The sequence below is a fragment of the Pseudopipra pipra genome, chromosome 2 (genome assembly GCF_036250125.1).
Source record: "Pseudopipra pipra isolate bDixPip1 chromosome 2, bDixPip1.hap1, whole genome shotgun sequence".
Classification (NCBI taxonomy): domain Eukaryota; kingdom Metazoa; phylum Chordata; class Aves; order Passeriformes; family Pipridae; genus Pseudopipra; species Pseudopipra pipra.
The window spans coordinates 100,010,073-100,030,333 of record NC_087550.1 but is presented as its reverse complement, the minus strand read 5'-3'; the positions used below and the strand labels follow the sequence as shown (position 1 = coordinate 100,030,333).

Genomic DNA, 20,261 nt, shown 5'->3' with positions numbered 1-20,261 from the left:
TTTCTAGGAACTCAGTTCTCACTGAATTGCTATTTCCAGAGCCAAAGTGTCTAAAACTGTCTAAAGAGACATCCTTCAAGTCTGCAGAAGAACACCCAACGATACAGAAAAGGCTTCTCTCCATATGTTGTCAGTGCTCCCACTTCTCATTATTCGCACACTTAGCACCCTCAAAAATACTAATTAAGCAAAACCAAGATGTTTTAGACAGTGAAAATCACACATTTACACAGCAGCCACTGTGAACTTTATTAAGAAAAGAAGTTTGCCAGTTAAACTGCGATGACTTTATTGACTTCTCCACTTAGTTGTAGAAAAACAGTTCTTTCATAATGGCTCTGGAAATCATTTATTGCCAAGTAAATGCTGAATTCCCAGCAATGTATGGTCTGCTTGGAACTCTGGCAGTCTTACCATGAAAGGGCTATATTCACCTTTGCAAAATGCAAAGTAAGCAACACATCTTTTGTTCAAGCAACAAAGTCATTCTTGAGGCAGATGCCATGCTAGCCAAATAGCAAAGCCACCTTTACATTAAGCAATCCTTTCTATCACGACGGTTCCACAAAATGAAGTGTAATTTGTGAGGAAAACAATTCGTAAGACACCAGTTAAATGTTCTCTTTATGTAAAGAGATGTTCTCTTTATGTGTAGTCAAGTCTTATTTCTCAGGCAGGAGAGGCTGAGCTAAAATGAAACAGCATGATGATCTATCTTCATGAAAATGTCCTGTTGCTAATGCCTCTGCTTTTGCCTCCTTTCCTCTTTATTAGTCCTGTGAAGTCCTATGCATTAGAAGTCAGAACAAGGCTTCTTCATTCATCTGGAATCAGATTTATATCCAATCCTCTAAGTGACTCACAATGCTGTCTACACACATTTCTGAAAAGTAGTTCTCCATTCCTAAGTAATCCAACCATCACAAAAGATATTTTCCAATTTCTTCAACTCTAGAAGTTGTTTTAATTCCTTTTTCATCTTCATCTTGTAGCCACGTAGCAGAATAGCATTGTCATGGTCTATGTATAGTAGGATTTAATCCTTATTAATAACTTCAGTAGATTGCTCGAGGATTTTTAGTACTGTAGTAGGCTTCACATGCAGCTACATAAGCAGATTCTGGGAAGAAATCATCATGGTATTCTGCTAAAAACCTGAGAAGAAAGCACACCAAAAAAAGGAACATAACATGAAACATTTAAGAGAAATGTTATTTTCAAATTAATTTTTAAGCTCAGCAAAACCACAGCCTGGGAATTAAGAATTATTACACTTTGAAATTTGGCATACAAAAGACCTGTCCTATTTTTTACAAGTTTTACATAGTGAGAAACAGCCTTTCCCTATCAATTAAAAAAAAATTCAAAAGCTGAAGCTACACTCAGAAAAAGAATCTCAAGAACTATCACAGAAGGAAAAAAGAAGTTAAAGAGATCTTTCTGCAACTGCTGTAAATTACCTGCTCAGCATACTATTTTCATTTGTGTCGAAACCAGTATTTTCAGTTATCATGTCAGTATCTTATACAAATGGCCAGGAACCATTAAGTCAAGCTGTATCTTTTAAGGTAAGTAAAGCTATGATTTCATGTTTCATGTGCCTGTGCATTTAGGGTCTCCATCTTTCAGGAGTATCTGATTTAAATATGGTTCTCAAAGACAAAACACATGCTTGGCAAATCCAGTTCCTTATTTTCCTATTTCTGCAAGATGGTCTTAAAGTATTATTCAAACAGCTAAGCACCCAATATTTTATGATGTCTTCCTGCTCTTCTAATACACAACTGTTTCCTTGTTTAGGACTGAAAATGAGAATAAACAGTGCTACTACTAACACTAGTAACAAACAGATAAAATGACTATAAGCTTTCTGCTCTTTCCTTTGTAATCAAAGACACTGGGTATATAAGTGGGGGCCAAAGGGTAAAACAGTTCTTAAACTCAAGACTACAGTCGAGCTGCGCTTCAGAAAAAAACCCCACAGACCTTCAAAAATACCTGGATATTAAAGATCAGCATCAATAAACATGGCAAACTGTTAGCTACAGGTTCTCTGAGCTAAGAGGAGGAAGCAATAGAAATAAATGACAGGAAACAGTGCCATTTGCAGGATCTGGATTTTCTCAAGAAACAGTGGCTAGGGTGATGACTTCACTATTGGAAGCCAGAAATATCAGTTTTGCAGAACCAATACTCTGGACACAGGAAGTCCAAACTAAAAAACAGTGTTTCTCCAACCTCACTCACTGCTACACTGCCTGAATTCTTTGATCTTAACAGAGCAAAAGCATCAAAGAATACTGGCAAGATTCTCTGTATAAACCAATTTAAATTTAATAAGGAGTATATTAATTGCTCAGAGCTCACATCAAATGGTGACAGCATAAAATTGCAGATAAGCGAAAAAAGGTTGATTTTTCCCACACACTTGTACTTAAACACGGGTATCAAACAAGTGCTAAACTGGAGGAATAACTAATTATATCCCACTAAGTCTAGAAAAAGCAGTGAGAAATACAAGCTTTTTCAGCTTGTATACAATCCTTCAGCGTGTCATCATTAATTCAGACTGCATGTTGTCAACTTCCTCCATACTCGCTTATTTCATAGGAGCTCTCTAATTAAGAGTATACAGGGGGGCCTAGAATGGTTTCCGACTTAAAATGTTTCAAACCACTACAAGAGTACTGAAAAAAGGGCAATTTAGAAGCTAATAAAATACCTGAATCATCAACTGCTATGACCTCTGACTTGAGCTACCAATCATTTTCTGCAATACAAGGGGTTAGTGTGAACTGAGTGTGGTAAGGCCTAAGTAGTAACAGAGTTGCACCTAACATGCTTAGAAAACAAAAGATTAAGATGAGCTACAAGTGGTATTTAATTAATAATTCTTCATTAACACAAGTTGATGACTCCAACTGATTACAGGGGCTGATGAAAATCTTAGTGTCTTTGGATAACATTCAGTAAAACAGAGTACTAAGAGCTGGATCATACTAGGGAACATGTTTTAAAAGAACACTAAAACAAAGGAACCTTCAGAGGGGGCATTGGTTAGCTGACAGTTCCAAGAATTCTAACTGCAAGTAATGGGAAACAAGCTCATTTTCTCTTACAAATTTCCTGACTTTTGCTTAAGATCAGTCATACATGCCAGTTTGGTGCATACTGAAGTGACAGCTGGTAGACATGAGAAATGTTAACTGAGATGCTGTGCCACAGTTATAGCTCAAGAAAAAAAAAAAGGCAGGCAGAATGCACGCAGTCAAATGTACATCTCCCTGTTCTCCACGGAACAGTTGTGAAAAACAAAATACCCCAGAGCTAGCAAACAAATTACTTCTGCAGAGAAGTGGGAGAAAACTGCCGAAAGAAACACATGGTCAGCTTCTGTCCCAATCCCTTGTATATCTGTACACAAAGAGCAGGGCCCTTCTGAAGCTGTTTTCTATTCAAACTACATCACAGTGCAGAACGCTGGCACAGAAATATTAGGAGTCTCCTAAGACTCTTAGCTAGCGGATATTTCACTAATGCTTTGCTCTTGGACAAGCTAAAATAGCTCCAGGATCAACTACAATGGTACCTCTAAGTCATGAGCCAAGATTTAGAGACAGAGGGAGCTGTACTTAGCAGGCAGAACCAATGTTCAGCTATAGATCAGAAAGCACATTGCTATTGAGTTACTCAGAAACTGTTTCATTACTTTTAACTCACAAAGCTGATCAATTCAGTCACCTGTTACATTATCGCCTTTTTCACTTTTATGCTTTTTATAGAGCTCAAATGCATACATCTACATGGTTGATGTATGAAACTGCTTATGAGTAATCAAGTTCTGAGATGCACAGTCCACACTGATGCAAGACTGCACAATTTTTCATCATGAGCATCCTCAAAAAGAAAACTCATGCTTTACACTCATGCTTAGAACATAGGAGTAACATGGTACAATGCAGCTATTTCCCTCCCTACCACAGCTAGAGGCAATACTTCTCAAAGGACTAGAGGGGATGGAGACGAGGGAAACAGATATGTGGGCAACTTAGCTTGAAGAATTTCTGTGTTCTGATCTTCAAGCATGGGAGTCTGTAAGCAAGCTTACCTCAGGTGACTCCAAGCAATAGCCTCACAAATATACTACCACCTGACTTTGAGTTATACAGGCAGATCTAACAAAAGAGGCACAGAATTATCACTATCCACATTAGAAGGCCACTTGACACATGTCGGAAACATTTATCAACACGAGTCACTGAATTAATATGAGCTTTAACAGCGTCACCTTTTAACAAAAAGGGCCTTGTCTTGACAGCGTCAACACAACTTATTACCAGAACAGTCTCTGCATGAAGAAAAAAAATTTCTACTCAACATCAGCTACTATCACATGAATAAACTTCAGGGATAGTCCAAAAAGTGTGAAAATGACAATGAAAGGAAAACTTTAATTTTTAGAAAGACAACCTCAGCCATTAAGGTATAAGAACACAGAGTCCAAAGGAAAAGCTCCCAGGAAGGTGACATCTTAAACACTTCTGCTACAGAGTTTGAGAAGGTAAGCAGATGCTTTCAAGAGAACAGTGGCCTGAGAGGTGCTGTTTGAAAGGCAACTGTAATGATCTATCAAAAGGAATTTGCTAAGAGAGCATTATGGATCCTAACCCTATGAGTCACCTCATCAAAAGAAACGTCATTTGCAGAATAAGAGTTATCTCCCCAGTTTATAGGCCTATCTCCATCTGGAATGCTGTTCAGAGCAAAAGATCCCCAACAAAAACTCCATCATAACACCACTGCCCTTGGTCTTTTAAGGGAGAGGGCAGAGAACTCTGAAGATGCCAAGCTGTCAACACAGCATTTCCAGTAATCAGGCTGAGTGATCATTAAAAGTGGTAACTTCTAGTACCACTTTTGGGAAAACAGCCCTACAAGAGCTCAATACGGGAGTCCTTGGTTTGTCTTGAGGATGAAGACTCACTTGTGGTAAGGCCAGCACAGATCCGTAGAGCTGCGTTCTAAAAAGCTACTGTAGCACATTTAAAGTATTTTGGGCAACCTCTCAATTTAGATGTGTGATCCAAACCTCAGCCATTGACCAGCAATATGCTCATTCGAGTACCCAAACACTCATGATTTGATAAGCAGAAGGAAGAGAAGCAAACCACATGGTGAGTTTCAGCAAGTATTTTTGGTAAAGCAATCAAAGCTTATTGTTCTTTAGTCAAGAACAATAAGCACAGATGAGCATACTCTGCAGACCAAGCAAACAAAAGCCCTCTGAAAATAAGAACCTGTATGATACCAGGTACTCACTGACTAAAAAGCATTCAACATCAAGGTTGAGAGGACCTAAAGTGGCCAAAAGTTTGAGAGGACCTAAAATGGCAATTACTTTTCTACCCATTCAATGAATACAGCAAAGCCCAAATAAATGATAGTAATGCCCTGAAATAAGGCACTGTGCAAACAGAATTACTTCAAAGTGTTTCAAAACTTTTAAAAGAATATTCCTTTATATGTCTGCGCCCTCTAAACCCACACCTCAATTTATACTCGAAAACTTGATTTTCTCAAATGTAAGCTCCAATTTCATAAAGTTCTCTAGTATATCATAACTGCTATGTTGCACAGATACTTTTTGCCAAGTAACTGGTTGATCCCAAAAACTGAGAGGCCAAAAAAACCCTAATATGTTCAATAATATGGATCAATTAATAATCAATATAACAAACACTGGCATAATTGCATTCTTTATGATCTATCAGAATGTGATTTTTAGTTAGTTATCATCTTGCAACTTTATTAAGCCACAATGAATCACAATGAGCAGGAATTCTGTCACAAAGAAACTTGACCTAACTAAAGATGTTTTCTCTTCTATTCACCATGAGCAGTGCTTCATTTTTTCATTCTCAGACACTAATAACCTCTCATTAATTGTACATTAGCACAGACTAGTGGTGATAATTCACCACTGCACATATACAATTACTACACTCAAAATGTCCTGTCAAAACCAGAGTTCTGTTTCTTAAGGTTACTTGAAACAACTTGTCATCTTTCTATACATACATTTTATTATTACAGTTCTCTAATTTGGTCACAGTCTCATTTGGTTTCCCTCTCAGAAAGTGCTCAACAGTATCAAAATACTTTTCTACCCATGGAGCAGAGTGGCACAATAGATACGAGCAGATTGTAAAGCATCGGGGAAAAAGAAAAGAGATCTAAGCTTACAGGAAATATTGAGTTTCAAATACCTGGGAGTATTTCAAAACTCAGGACAAATTGCAAAACTAGAGACTATTAAGAAATTAGTTCTCCATAATGCGAAAGAATACATGTTGGCCTCATCTGAAAAATATGTATTAGAGGCAATATTTTAGAAATATTTCATCACTTATTCTTTTGCATTTCATGAAAGTCAAAATACCTGTCTTCCTGAAGTGCTGTACACTTAGCTTTGCCTTTTTTCCTACAATACAATCCTGAAATTATCTCGGTGAAGATGGGTCTTGCTATTGTAAAAACAGACATGCTGTGTCTGATGTCTCCTAATTTTTAAGTAGCTCCTGTTGGACAACAGTCCTGAGAAGTGACTTCTCTGATTCCAAAACAGTTTTCCAAGTCAAGGCTGTGTTCAAATCAATGGGAACAGCAAACCAGAAACTGGCACCTTCTTGCCTATCATTTCTCATCACTGAAGCAGCCTCTGGAGCCATGCTAAGCACCTCACAGTAAAGAGAAATCATAAAATACAGCTCATACAGCATTTTATTTTAAAAATAGCTGAAATAATGGAACTAGTTAAAAGATAATACCTTCTCTACTCAAAAACTATTAACAGGCAGGAAGATTTAATCAGGAGTCCTTCACTATTGGAATACCAGTAAGCGAGCACCAGTTATTCTGTGAGCTTCCACTGCTTGCTCCTCAAGACTAAACTCAAACTGTAAGTGAAATTTGGTGAAACCACCTGGTGACTGTCAATAAAGTCTATTTCAGACTGCAAGTATTATGAATTATTTCCAAACTAAATAATTTAAGACTCAGAGTTTTGTATTTAATTTGAGAAACTGATTTCCTTTACATCTGCAAATTCTATACTTGAGAAATCAACTTTCATGTTCTCCATGAAGAAATTTTCATTTTGCACATGTGTAGAAAGCTGCACTAAGCACAAAGGGTACAGCTTCTACTTAACAAGAAAGTCAAAAAGATGCATTTCATAAATTCCTCAAAAATATAGGTTGTCTGGGAAACTGAGAACAATCTTGTCTCGCAGCAGTCTGAGGGCATGACTGGAAAATATTATCCATGTAGCATTTCAAAGAAAATTTAATGCATCTATCAAGTACTACGTAAACTCAATAAAACAAGCTTCCAGACAAAGTATTAAGTAAGTCTCAGTTCCTCAGCCCATGTGACATTAATAGTATAAATGTTAAATGAAACCGTAAATTTTAGCCATAAAATTATAATTCAAAATTAAATCAGTATCTATGCAAGAAATAAATCAGTTGTCTACTACATGGAAGTTTTATTTAAAAATATATAAACTGCTTATGCTTGGACTACTCTACCAAGACTTCAAAGAAGATTCAGAAGCAGTTTTATTAATGCAAACAGACACATCAATCCTTTGTCTGCTATTAGAAAAATAAAGAAATGGAGAGTACTTCAGCTTGTCACTCAAGAGCAATTCACTAGAAAAAATTAAGTGGTCCACAAGTAAACTGGTTGCTATCATCTAATGTGTACAGATCTTACCCTTTGAAAAGTAAGCCAGAATAGAACTGATATAAAGTATTTATAATAAACATCCATTAATTCATTCCCAAAAAGGAAAAGACAGAATCCGAAAATTGAAGAACTAGCACAAGATGTCACCTCAACTTTTCTCTTGTAATTAGATAATGCAGAATTATTTCTGTGATAAAAATCAAGCATAAACAAGTTCCTAGAAATGTAATTGTTTGACCACTTTCAATGACACATGGGACAAAGAAATACATACCCAAATGAAAGACATGTTAAAGTACCATGAATATGTGTTGAGGAAAAAAAAAAATCTAATAATCTGCATGGTTTCTGTGCTACCTATTTGACTGCACAACATAACTGATAAGGAAACTAGACTAAGAAGAGTATTTATAACAAAGCTACCAAAGACCAAATGCTGCCTACAGAAGTAACTGTAACTTGGAAGCTTTTTTGGCACTGTCAAAAAAGAAAGCACTTAAAAAAACTAAGAGCCTTCAAATATTTTGCTGTAGCAGATATGCTTGCCTTGAGGGGCCATTTTGGTTTAGTTGTAGCCTAGACTTGGGGACTGAAGCACACTTAAGTGTTTTCTACAAGGAATGCAGCTTGTGTACTCTGAGCACTCGACATCCCAACACAAAGCCCGGTAAATGGGAACTACCAAAAGATTTGCTTCAAAAGCACAGTTCTATCTCACCTAAAAATGCCAACATGATTTATTGCTATTTAGAGATGAATACACATTTCAGTGAGATGGTCAGATGGAAAAATAAGACAGACACAGATACTACCACCATAACTCTCAGTTTAGCCACCTCCCTACTTGTATAGGGAGCAGGGGACATGTTTCTCCTTTCCTCTGTTCTATTTCACTACAGCTCATCCATAGAATGGGTATGAAAACACTGCATTAAGGATGCTAAAAAGCAGAGACCTGCTGTGGTCAACACAGAAGAATCTGAACAGGCAAAGGTCTGATGAAAACTGATCTGATCCATAGTGAGTTAAGTTCCCTAAGAAATATTCACTCCAAAAACAGGTTTCCAACAATGAGCTCTACTTTTGTCCTGTTTGACTTTAGGGTACTTTGAATGCCAACAAGGATCTGACAAAAGAGAGAGATGCAACAGTTAACAACTAAATGCTTCCAGGGAAAAATTTTGTATTGTAGAAACTCTGACATTTGAGACATCTTATTTTCGATAAACAATTTAAGTAAAAGCATATTTAAGCTTTCATCTCTCTGATCTCTAATAGGACTTTTATTTATGCTAGAGTAATGTTATGTTACTTTTCCATACGTGGCTACTAAAGTCATTGACCAAAAATTAAGTTACAATTTCAACATTTGTTCCAAATGTTTAACATTTACAAAACTTTCTTGGCGATTTTATTTTCCACTGTATTGATGCTGCACAGCACAGTGCCACACTAGGTATCTATCACCTCAATGTCATGCACAGATACTAACTACAGCACCTGGTAGAAATAAAGCTGATCATGGTGCAGGTATGAGCTTACTGACTCCAGCTGTGGAGCTTGTGTGTTCAGATCGTTTGGGTATCTCTAAAAACCACTGCACTACATCACAGAGAAACCTTGCTGTTCAAAGCTCAATTCAGACAGATATTTCTTTTAAAAAATCGACCATAATTAAAAACATGTTTTAAAGCACAAGTTTTCTTCCCCTGCTTATGTCACCGAAAGTCAAAACTCTCAAGATTATGGTCTCAAAAAAATAACACTGTAGACTTTGAATTTCTTCATAAACATGGTTCTTAACCAAGACTTGTCATTCTATATATAGTAACAAACTTTCCAACTTCAGTTCTCTGTCATTGTATTTTTCAAAACTTTAAGTAGGAAATTCAGGATCCCTTCAATTTGAGTCACAGAATAGAAAAACCTTAATCTTAACTCAAGTTGTTATTGTAAAAATTTTATATTAATTTTATCATATTCTTGTAGTAATGGAAAATTAACATCTTATTTTAAACCCTCTTTGTCATTCCAGGACATTTCAATCTATGTAACAATGGAAACATTGCTGTGGTACATTGTGTCACATTACCTCAGAAACATTTCGAAGTGTTTTACTAAAGCCTTTAGGTTTTTGTCAGGAAAGCACATCTTCCCCAATATTTCTGGTAGCTTTACTGTAAATAAAAGAAATAATTTTTACACCTGTTCTTGTAAAAGCAACTTTTAATTACTTTTATCCAGTATAAAGAAAAGAATATAAAAATTTCTTCTCCCCACAGACCCCACTTTTCCTTGCAAGCTACTCATTGATCTTTCAAAGCCTTACTAAATAGGAACATGCTGAGAAAGCGAATGCTGCTTGGTTTAATGATGTTTGATAGTGTACTGGAAGTAACACTGCTTTGCTTTTCTTAAATGAAGGCTTACAGAGCCAGTAAAAGATAACCAAATCTATGAATAGCCTAGGAGTTCTAAATAGATTAAAATGTACATTTAGCCAAGAATAAAATTTAATGTGATAAAGCAAACAGAAAAGTCACAAAGGTATAAGCAACAGAAAAAAAAATAAAGCAACTTCGATTGAGCAGAGTTTTTCATCAGTTTACCAAACATCCGCAGCAAATGCTGAGATCCATAGATATATGAAGGAGGTGGCGGTTGATCACTTGGTGGATAATTTTCTGGCATCAATTTCCAGGACAAAACCTAAACATGAAACGTGAAGACATTGGTTATTAAATCTTTATAGCATCATAAATAATTTAGTCTGTACAGAACTTCAAATGCAAAGATAAGTAATACCAACAAAATCTTTTTTTGCATAGCCCTACTCTGAGGTCCACAAAACCCTTAATTATGGAATCTAGGGTAGTAACATTAAAATCTGTTACCTCATTCAGTTCATTGTTTCTTCTACCTTCAAAGCCAGTAAAAACTGTGCTCCCTTCTTTGCTAGGAGTCAAAGTTATTGGTGAAGACGACCCACTATGGACAGGGGTTTCTTCAAAAAGAAAGAAAAAACAAAACAAATGAAATCAGAAATAAATTTTACTGCTTGTTTTGTGAAACTATAAGCCATTAAACTCAACTAAGGTCTGCTGCTAAAATGTTTGAAGTCTTAAACACTGAAATTCAATAAAAGGTATCCTAAAATAGGCTTTCAGAAATGCAGTTCATTGAATAAATACTGTGGAAAAATACAGTATCAGAGTACTGAGAATATTGTGTTATATTCCTCTCTTTGGTAATAATGCCTCAGAGATAAATAATTGACACAAAAAGTAAGGAATTCCCACTTCAATCACGCAACTCACAGTCCACACAGCATTAAAAAAAGAACAGAACTTTACACTTTGTTTAGACCAACAATTTGAAGAGCAAAAGCTACTTTTTTCCAGGTGCAAGAAGAGCTTAGGCATAGAAGCCGGGGTCTCGAGATGACGTCTCTTAGGCTGTGGGGAAGCGCTGCTTTCCGATAGCCTGTCGCAGTTGGAGCTGTGGCGAGTGGAACGTCTCAGCGACTGCAGGATTTCAGGCTCAGCTTTCCGCCTTTTGGGCGTGGCCGGCTCCCCTGTGGCGGGCTGGCTGTCTGTTGACTGAGGCGTGGGCGGATTCAGTAGAGGAGGACTTGGGGAAAGTTCCTCCTGATTCCTAGGAAATTAAGGCAGCTTTACAGAATTGATGAGATGAGGGCTCCCCCCACAAAAGACATTCTTCCAGTTTCACACATCTTGTTGAACACTTATCCAGATGAGAAAGTCTCCTCCCAATAACTATTAAAGTGATGAGGCCTTCTATTAAATACTATTTTCCAGAAGTATATTTGTTTTCAAATAAAAGTTAAAACCCACAAATACGACATTCTTCTACATTTTACTGAGGAGATGAGCAGTATTAAACTCCTTATATCCAACCTACCTGTTAGTATTTGTTGAGTTTTCTTTGATAGGAAGAAAGAACTTTGATGAGGTCACCTTCTTAAACTGAGCTTGTTCATAAGGATAGAGCAAAATTAATGGAAGTGTGAAGTCAAAGGTTATTCTCAGCCCATCCACCATCTCTTTGCATAACTCAACACTAGAGGGGAAAAAGAATATGAAAAGTTGCATGTCAAAAATTTTCAGCATAGTTGTACAAAACTGCCCTTTAATATGGACCATTAATATCATAACTACAATATGCTGATTTAATCACTAAGTAATAAGTGATTAAAAGCATACTTAAAAAGACAGTGATTGTTCTCATTAACTTAGAGTTACAAATTTTTAAAAAGTCTGCTTCATAACCTCAAAAAAACTACACAATTTTTCTGTTGTATTACTGGATTAATGAAATCTACTGTTGAGTAAACAAAGTTAGTCAGATGTTTTTCATGTAGCATTATTTTGTTTTTCCAAGTTTACTAGGCTGAAAACAGAGGCACAGAAAAAGGAAGTACTCAACAGACTGAATCTCTGTCTGAAAGGAATATGAAGAATTTGATCTATAGCTGCTAAGATGCAGTTAAGGCTGTGCTTAAGAGATATCCAGTGAACCAACAAAACCAGATAAATTTCCATTGGACATCAGCCTCCAATGGTCTGCTCCAGTAATCAAACACTACATTTAGAGGCTACTAGGAACTTCAGTTTTCGGCTTGTGCAAAAGACTCACAATGTTAGGTGGTGCTGTTACAGCAGAACAAAGAACACCAAGTGCAGCCCAGCTGCAACGCCTCTCACCTCTATGAAGGTATTCCACTCTCATGTTTCAAGTGCATATATGTGTAGGGTGATAGAAATTTGATTCTGCCAAAATGACCCATGTTAGAAATTCCAAACCTATTACCATTTCACATCAGCTGCTAAAACTACTGCCTTTGTTTTTTTTAAAAACTACAGTTAAATTGGGTTGGGGGACCATCATGTGCAGAAATTATACTAGATCCAATAAGGTCAATAACCTTCATTGTTAGAGCAGTAAGGGTAACATAATAAAACCATCAGCTGAACCTCTCCTACTTAATGGATCACTAAAACTATACACATTTGGAGAAGTTCCTTAAACACACACCTTTAAAAATTATTATGTGTGTACAACCTTCTGTTCATATTTCTGATATTTCTTCTAACTTTTTGTTTGGGAGATTATACTACAAAGGAAAAGTATTAATCTGTCAAAGAATGAATGACATCAACATAAACCTAGACACTCATATAGACCGAAGTATTTCAAGGAATAGTGTAATTACACACCACTGAAATAGAACATTGTAACACAAGTCAAGACCACTCTTAGATAAAATACAAGACTGTAGACTTACATAAAGAAGCAGCCTCATCTAACACCAAGAATCTTTAACATGAGAGAAAAAACCAACCAAACAAAAAATACCACACTGCAAACATGGAAGGTTAATTTGTTTGTAGTATGGTAAAAGAATATAGAGCTCAGCTGAGAAAACAGAAAGTAAGACAATTAATTTTAACAAACAGGAATGGTGTTACTACCCACAGCTTCCCTACATATTGACTCTAGGATTTAAGATCATATGTCAACTGAAAAAAAAAACCCAACCGGCACTTGGAGTTCTTTTGAAGTGTTTGTATTAATTCTTCATCCTTTATAAAACTTGAACCCATTCAGTTTTATTTAAGCAGGACATTCTCGTATCAGATATGAAATTTTTCACATTGACAACAGCAACACATTCTTCCAAACGAGTCATGATATTTACAAAAACTCACATGCTAAAACAGGATATTGATACTTTTGCATAATGACTTTTCAGAATATAGGGACTCTCACTGATAAACAGTCAGTGTTACTGTACTACAGGTATCTGTCAAATACCTTAAGCCTTATAAACAGACATAAATCATGGTATAAGCTCACAGAAGTGAACAGCCATAAAGCAGAACGCAAGGTCATTCTTCCTGTGACAATAGCACTGGACTAAATGTTACTTACTTCTTCTCTGGTGGCACATAATGAAGATTCATATTAGCATGTGGAGTCATTTGATGGTGCCGAGACCTTTCATTGGCTGAGAAAGCGGCATTAATAGCAAAATGTTTCACATATGACTCCAGGATGGTTATTATATTTGTCTGACAAGGAAGCTTCACTAGCTAAAAAGAAACAATAAATTAATGTCTTATAAAAACAGTTAGTAAGCATACCAAATTAAAACAGGAGCTTGTAATGTACCAACTAATTCAGTAAATGTCTAGTGAATGAAGCTATTTCAGGACTGATTAATTTCAACCCTTAAACTGCAATTTTGATCAATGCTTTATAAACATCTGGAGCAACAAAAAACATGGTCAGGTTAACAAGCTTGCTGCATTTCTAGCTTTAAAACCTATCTGCATTCTAAAATACAGTTGGGTACTGAAACACTACACTTAAATATGACAAGTCATTGTTTTAACTATAGAGAAGTCTGCTACATTATTGGTATTCTTCCTTATACTGTCTAAGCTCACCTTTACCACGAAATTAAAAAAAACAGAACTTGTACACAAAAACTACTTTTGATATCTTCCTCACCCTCCCATGAACATTCATTTCACAACTTTTATTTCATACCCTTTTTCTTCTGTTAATATAATAACAGTCTTCCTCAAGCTTCTTTTTCAAGACTTCAGGAATTTCTATGCTTATTGCTCTTTCTTCCATGTCCCTTTTTGTATGAGTGTCCTGTTCTTCTTTCTACAACAGATCAGTGCAAGAAACAATATATTATTTGTCCTCATGAATATTAGTGAAAAAAGAACTTCAGCAGTCAGGATGCAATATAACAATCCATTTTTCTCAGACAAAAATAAAATTGTATTATTTATGGAATAAATATTTAAGTGGATAATAGTCTTACTGTAAGCTATTTAACAATACTGGTTTTGAAAGCATCTGCAAATTCATTTCTTAAAACTTTTTTTTTTTTTAAATTTAGCATTCTCTTAAGTATTTAACAAACAAACAAACAAAAAAACAACACAAAAAACCCCCACCAAAAACCCCAAAACCAAACCAAACCAGAAATCTGTTAGGTTTTGCTGCTTCAGATCACCCTCCCTGTACTACTTTGATTCCACACACCTTCAGAACAACTGTAGAAAAATAAATGTTTTTTCTTGAAGTCAGTCCTCTACATCTTAATTTAAGACCAGGGTTGACATGTCTATGTCACAGTAAAACACACAAGGAACCTGCTGCTATTAGGAACTGTCCAACCTGCACAGATCAGTAAATTTTTACAGCACCCACAAAACTGGAAAATCTAGTCTCCTACATTTTCTCCACGTAAGCCTTATGTGTAGGAAGAGGGGAAAAGAAACAAATTTGTGTTTTTAGATTAATATCAAATAACTCTACAAGAATATGACATACTGTATAATTTTTGAAATCTCAACAACAGTAGAGACCAGGAGTAAGAAAATTATGGTTTTAATTCCAACTAAATTACCACCTGTGGTCTACATTTCACCTAATTCAATTTTTCCAGATTTTCAAGTACAGATTTTTAAATTCTATTAACTTAGGGAGCTCATGAATATACCATTTCTGTCCTCTCGTCTATGTCACTTTCTTCACTTTTTATTTCTTCATCTGTTCCTTCATCACTGTCATCAGAAGAAGAACTACTTATAGCTGCATAAAAGAGATTTCACATAATTATCTCACGTTATTACATTGCAGAGGTTATGACCAAACAGTTTCAGGCCCCAATGCAAAAAAAAAAAAAAAAAAAGAACAAAACACCAAGCCACCAAAAAACCACAACTAGCTTGTTCTACTTAATTCAATTAGAATTATTCATCCTCATTAAACACACAAGTATTATTTACAGCACGCTATAAACATCTTAAATATGTAAGATGAATTTATAGGAAGTATTCTTGCATCCTCTCTAAAAACACTCACTTTTAAAAGCTCCCTACATTGCTGAACATGCAGGGATCTTCTCAATTTTCATTGGTCTTTAATTCTGAACAGGGAATTAACACATTAATCATTCAATCAAAAGGTCTGGATCTGTGCAGTGACAGTTTCCAGAACATCAGTTAAGTGCCAGCCAGTGTTCCTGCTAGCTTTCTAGTTACAAAGAAAATTGCAGGAAATTAAAGATCTGTCTTGAAAGTGAAAATCAGTCAGTCAGCTGACAAGAAACAGACCTTTGTGTCAGGTAGACTAGGGAAAAAATAATCTTACTGCCTCCTTCTTCATATAACTGCCTCTGTGTATTTCAGATAGGACCATGATACTCTTACATCATCCTGATAGCAAGTTACAGCATGGACTGCTCCCCAGGTCAAGAAGTTAAAGGCATCCCACCAGTTACCAAAGGATGAAAATAAGCTCACAGTTTTCACTGCTCTCATCATTTTCTTCAGCAGGAAGGCTTTTTAACACAGAGTCAACACCAGGCAACCTGCAACGTCTCTTCTTTCTTCCCTTTCTTCTCCTACAGAACATAAAATTGTTCAAATTAAATATTAGCCAAATTTCAGTGTTTACCCTAGCTAATTCAACTACATGCAAATGCACAGGAAACATATGTTTCAGTTATTTTCATTAATTAATGCTGAAATAATTTGGGCAATGCTTATTTGAGAGTGGACACCTTAATATCTGCACAGTAGCTCATATTCCTGTTCTCAAGCAGATCCTCAAGCCCTGGCCAACCAATATTAGATTATTGCTTTTGGTTGAAAAACACTTTAAGTTTTCCCAAGTTATTTTGCAAGTACATTTCTTTGGGAAGATGTAGATCCAATATACAAGCATTTTGCACAATAGTTAAGAATAACGTAGTTATTAAGTGTTAGTCTTTTAGAGTGGTGCTTAAGAACAATACATAGATATCTACTTCAGTATGAGAAGAGTAGCTCTCTACAATGCACTGACTGTACTGAGTACATATCTACCATCTACAGCATGAGCTAAGGCCAAGCTCACTTGTAGACTTGTATCTGTTTGATTTTGAAAATTATTCTCTCATTTATTTTGAGGCCAAAAGGATTTCTTACATGCGAGCCACAGCCTTCCGAGCCAATTTACGCTGTAATCTGCGGTTTTCGTCTGTATCACGAAGAACATGATCTTCAGCTGCCCATCTATCCCAGCTAAGGATAAGTAGAAAGAAAATTAACAATGACTATGAACATATGCTATTCATGATTACTAATGAATTAATATACATTAAATCTACGAAGCACTCTTTTAATGTCATTAAGAAGCAACATCTGTATCACAAGGTTTGCGTTCTTCTGCATTTATGTGGCTTCAGCTCTCGTTGTTGTCTAAAACCTCTCGAGCTTTGACTTCACATGCAAGAGCGTTTGTAACACCAACACATGCTATCGATCACAGTCAGACGCTGCACTCATGTATTGGCCTTGATAACCAAACAATCCAGGTCTAGATTTAACAAAGCATAAACTTTTATTAATGGAAACCTAGGATCCACAAGTATATATCGCAGACAGATATCCCATGAAGTTTAAACTCACGGCTATCAAACTGATTCACTGAAATTTATGGATACAGATCAATGTGTCAACATGAGCAAGTATACTAAAGGCATTTACAAAACCAAAAATACTCCTGACAACAGCAGTCCTTTGATATTCAGTGCAATGCCTGTCTTTGCAGAATAAAATAGACGAAATGGGAGAACTGAAACAAGACATAAAGGTTCTTACCTTCTGTTCCAACCGTTAAAATGGATCAGATATTCTGGAATCTTTCTGCCTTTCTCATCTTTCCCAACAACAATATCAACAATCTGAAACAAACGTTGAATAGTATGTATTAAAAAGCGTGAGAGAAAGTAACCCTTCCAGTATTTAGAGAGTTTATACACAAACAAAGAAAATTAAATTAAACGGACTTATTATTTTGCCAGTTAACACTGACATGAGCAGAAGATATGGATTATACTAAACGGTCAGAAAAACTAGCTTTCTTGTTGAGTACTTTTAACACTGGAGGCTGTTCACCATCTTTGTCCTATCCTCAAATATCCCATGCTTTCAAGACAGACAAAGAGTGATGTCAAACAATGCAGTAGCACAATATGGATATGCAGATTTGGGCCATCAATGTCTTCTCCTGTGCGCTGTCTCAAGCCCACAAAGCAGGAGAAAACACTTCTCTATATATAAACCCCAGAAATGCTGCCCTGTTGAATACCACAGAATCTCAGCCACAAAACATTAAAATGCTTTGTGAATATCTGAGCCTTTGTTTTCTTTCTCTTTCATGCATGGGCCAGTCTGAAAGAGCCTGCACCTCAGAAGGAAAAGATGGATCTAGTGGATCATTAAGAAAAGCATTGGTAACAGTAATAACAAAGGAATCGTGCAGCCTGCACTTGAGTAGCTCTCAGTAGATCATGTATCAGCAGTTAGGCTACAGTGATGTTTTTATTTAAAAACATGTGCAATGTTTAATTTGGGAGTCCAGAGTTTAAGAACTATTGATGGATTCAAGGACAGTAATGCTATTTAGGGTATTTGCAAGTGAGGAAGAAAAGGCACTACACAGTTTTGCACTCAGGATACCCCTGTGGATAGCAACTAAAGCTGTTGGGGTTGTCAGAACATGAGAATATGTGTACAAACAAAAGGGCAGCCCAAAATATTACAGGATGGTGGTGTTCCTAATCAAAAGTGTTTGAGAAACACAGACCTACACAATTAGCAAACTTCCAGCAAAAACTACTGATTTGGTCAAGAATTCAGTTGCAATACTTTCCTTTTCATCCCTTTCTGTAACAAACAAAACAACCAAACAAAAAAACAACCAAACAAAAAACAAAACAAAACAAAACAAAACAAAACAAAACCCCTCTGTTTGCAAGTTGGGCAGAGATGATTTAGGACTGCAAAATAATCCTGTATTTACATAAAGCTCTGTAATTACTATTACTACTCTTAAGGTCAGGCTTTACTGAATCAGTCACCTCCTACTCCAACATTTAGGATCCACCGCGCACCGCTTGCTATCCTATTTCCGTGTACTCTCTGCACCAGCGGTACCACTTAAACCCTTCTGAAAGGCAGAAGGGCAGCAAGCGTGGGAAAGCGTGAGGGGGAATAAATAAATCTATCTACGCTACGCAACTGCGGGGATGAAAACCAGATTTCAGAATTACTTTGCAGGTGTTCAGCAGAGAACAGAAGGCGGGAAGCGCTTCCGACACTCCCAGAAATCCTGGGCGGCTCCGCTCTACCTGTCGCGACAGCCAGGCCCCGAGGGCCCGGGCCCCATCGCCTGTCACCCGCCTCTGCTCCCCAGCGCTCTGGGAAAGGCCCAGACGCTCCTACACGGCTGCTACGCGCTCCCCTCGCCCCCGGGGCTCCGTGTGCGGAGGGACAGAGCTGAGTCTCGTCAGGGGACGGGCCTGAGCCGCCCGCAGGGAGCGATGACGAGGGGAGAGGCCCGGTGGGGCTGGCACCGCCTCGCTTCGCCTCCCTGCCCCGTGCTGGCGGGCGGCCCCCGCCCCGCGACCTCTCCGCCTTCTCCCCCCTCCCCGGGCCAGCGCCCGTTTCCCGCAACAAGTGCTGCTGCTGGCGGAGCCGCCTCCGAATCCCCGGTCGGGCCCTCAGCCCTTTCCCTCCCGCGCCGCCTCCCGCCCGGGAGCGCGCGCAGCGCCCGGCGGGAGCGGTAACGGGAGAGCGGGAGCGGTAACGGGAGCAGGCGGGCCGCGCGCCGGCCCCGCCCCGCGCGCCCGGGGACGAGGGGGACGGGCCGGAGGGGGGACAGGGGCACGCGCGGCCGGTCACCTTGGCATCATAGAGCACTTTGGCTTTGGTGGGGTCGGGCTCGAAGCAGAGAACTCTCTCTCCCCGGTGGAACTTAAATTTCATTCCCCGCGAGGTCATTTGTTCATCATGGCGCAAAGGAGAAGAGCCCCGCCCGCTCCCGCGGGGAGGTGCGGCGGCCGGCGCGGCCCCGCCCCCGGCTCCTCCGGCAGGGGCGGGCGGGGCAGAGCAAGTCGAGGTGCTGTGCGCTGTTACCCTAGCTCTCCTCGGTGGAGTGGTGCTCGGCCCCGGCCACGGCAGGGATGAGCTCCCCACCCGTGCCCACCCCGCTGGTTCCGCGAGGTGCGCGGCACGGGCGGCTGGGACCGGGCGAGGGAGGGGCGGCGGCCGGGGGACGGGTCCCTCCGAGCGAGAGGGCGGCCGCCTGCCCTGGGCCGGGAGAGCCCGAGCAGGGGGAGGCGAGAACGCTCGGGCGCGGTTTTGCCGGCCGTGCTGGCGGAGCCCCAGTGCTCCCGGGCAGGGCCTTGCGCTAGGCCTGTGCCCGCCTGCGGGGCCGGATGCACCCCGAGGAGAACGGCTGTCCTCTCTGCTGCTGCTGCCCCTCACCAGACGTTCCCAGTCCTTACCCTGTTTCCCGTGTTCTCTGCTCAGCAAAGAACAGCCCCTAACTCCCAAGTGGGCTATGCATATATTGTAAGCTCCTGAAAGGTTTGTTTTCCTCTCCATTGTTCCTTCATTGTTCTTCAAGAAAATAAGCTC

At 38.6% G+C, this 20,261-nt stretch overlaps 1 protein-coding gene across 3 annotated transcripts; it reads right to left on the bottom strand.

Annotated features, from left to right (window-relative positions):
- Positions 1–224: 224 nt before the first annotated feature.
- MSL3 (MSL complex subunit 3) lies at positions 225–20,243 on the bottom strand. Of its 3 annotated transcripts, none has more exons than XM_064646604.1 (13): positions 19,524–20,243; positions 17,439–17,521; positions 16,764–16,859; positions 16,098–16,198; positions 15,293–15,384; positions 14,323–14,445; positions 13,702–13,862; positions 11,671–11,829; positions 11,141–11,403; positions 10,644–10,753; positions 10,359–10,458; positions 9,842–9,926; positions 225–1,155 (listed from the first exon to the last, which is right to left on the bottom strand). In XM_064646604.1, exons 1-13 carry the CDS (start codon positions 20,226–20,228, stop codon positions 1,056–1,058), a joined length of 2,178 nt encoding a protein of 725 aa, XP_064502674.1. In that variant the 5' UTR covers positions 20,229–20,243; the 3' UTR covers positions 225–1,055. The 3 variants fall into 3 exon arrangements, 2 of the variants coding, with proteins under 2 accessions (XP_064502674.1, XP_064502675.1); XM_064646605.1 differs by lacking the exon at positions 19,524–20,243 and adding an exon at positions 18,701–18,833; XR_010428545.1 differs by lacking the exons at positions 225–1,155; positions 9,842–9,926 and having other exon boundaries at positions 11,103–11,403.
- Between the last annotated feature and the right edge of the window lie 18 nt (positions 20,244–20,261).

Excerpts from the sequence above, each read along its gene's own strand:
- MSL3 (XM_064646604.1), bottom strand. The coding sequence starts at position 20,228 with ATGGAGAGGAAAACAAACCTTTCAGGAGCTTACAATATATGCATAGCC. Across the intron at positions 11,404-11,670 it reads AACTCAACAAATACTAACAG|GAATCAGGAGGAACTTTCCC; the intron begins GTAGGTTGGATA and ends TTAATTTCCTAG. Across the intron at positions 10,754-11,140 it reads CTTCTTGCACCTGGAAAAAA|AAACCCCTGTCCATAGTGGG; the intron begins GTAGCTTTTGCT and ends TTCTTTTTGAAG.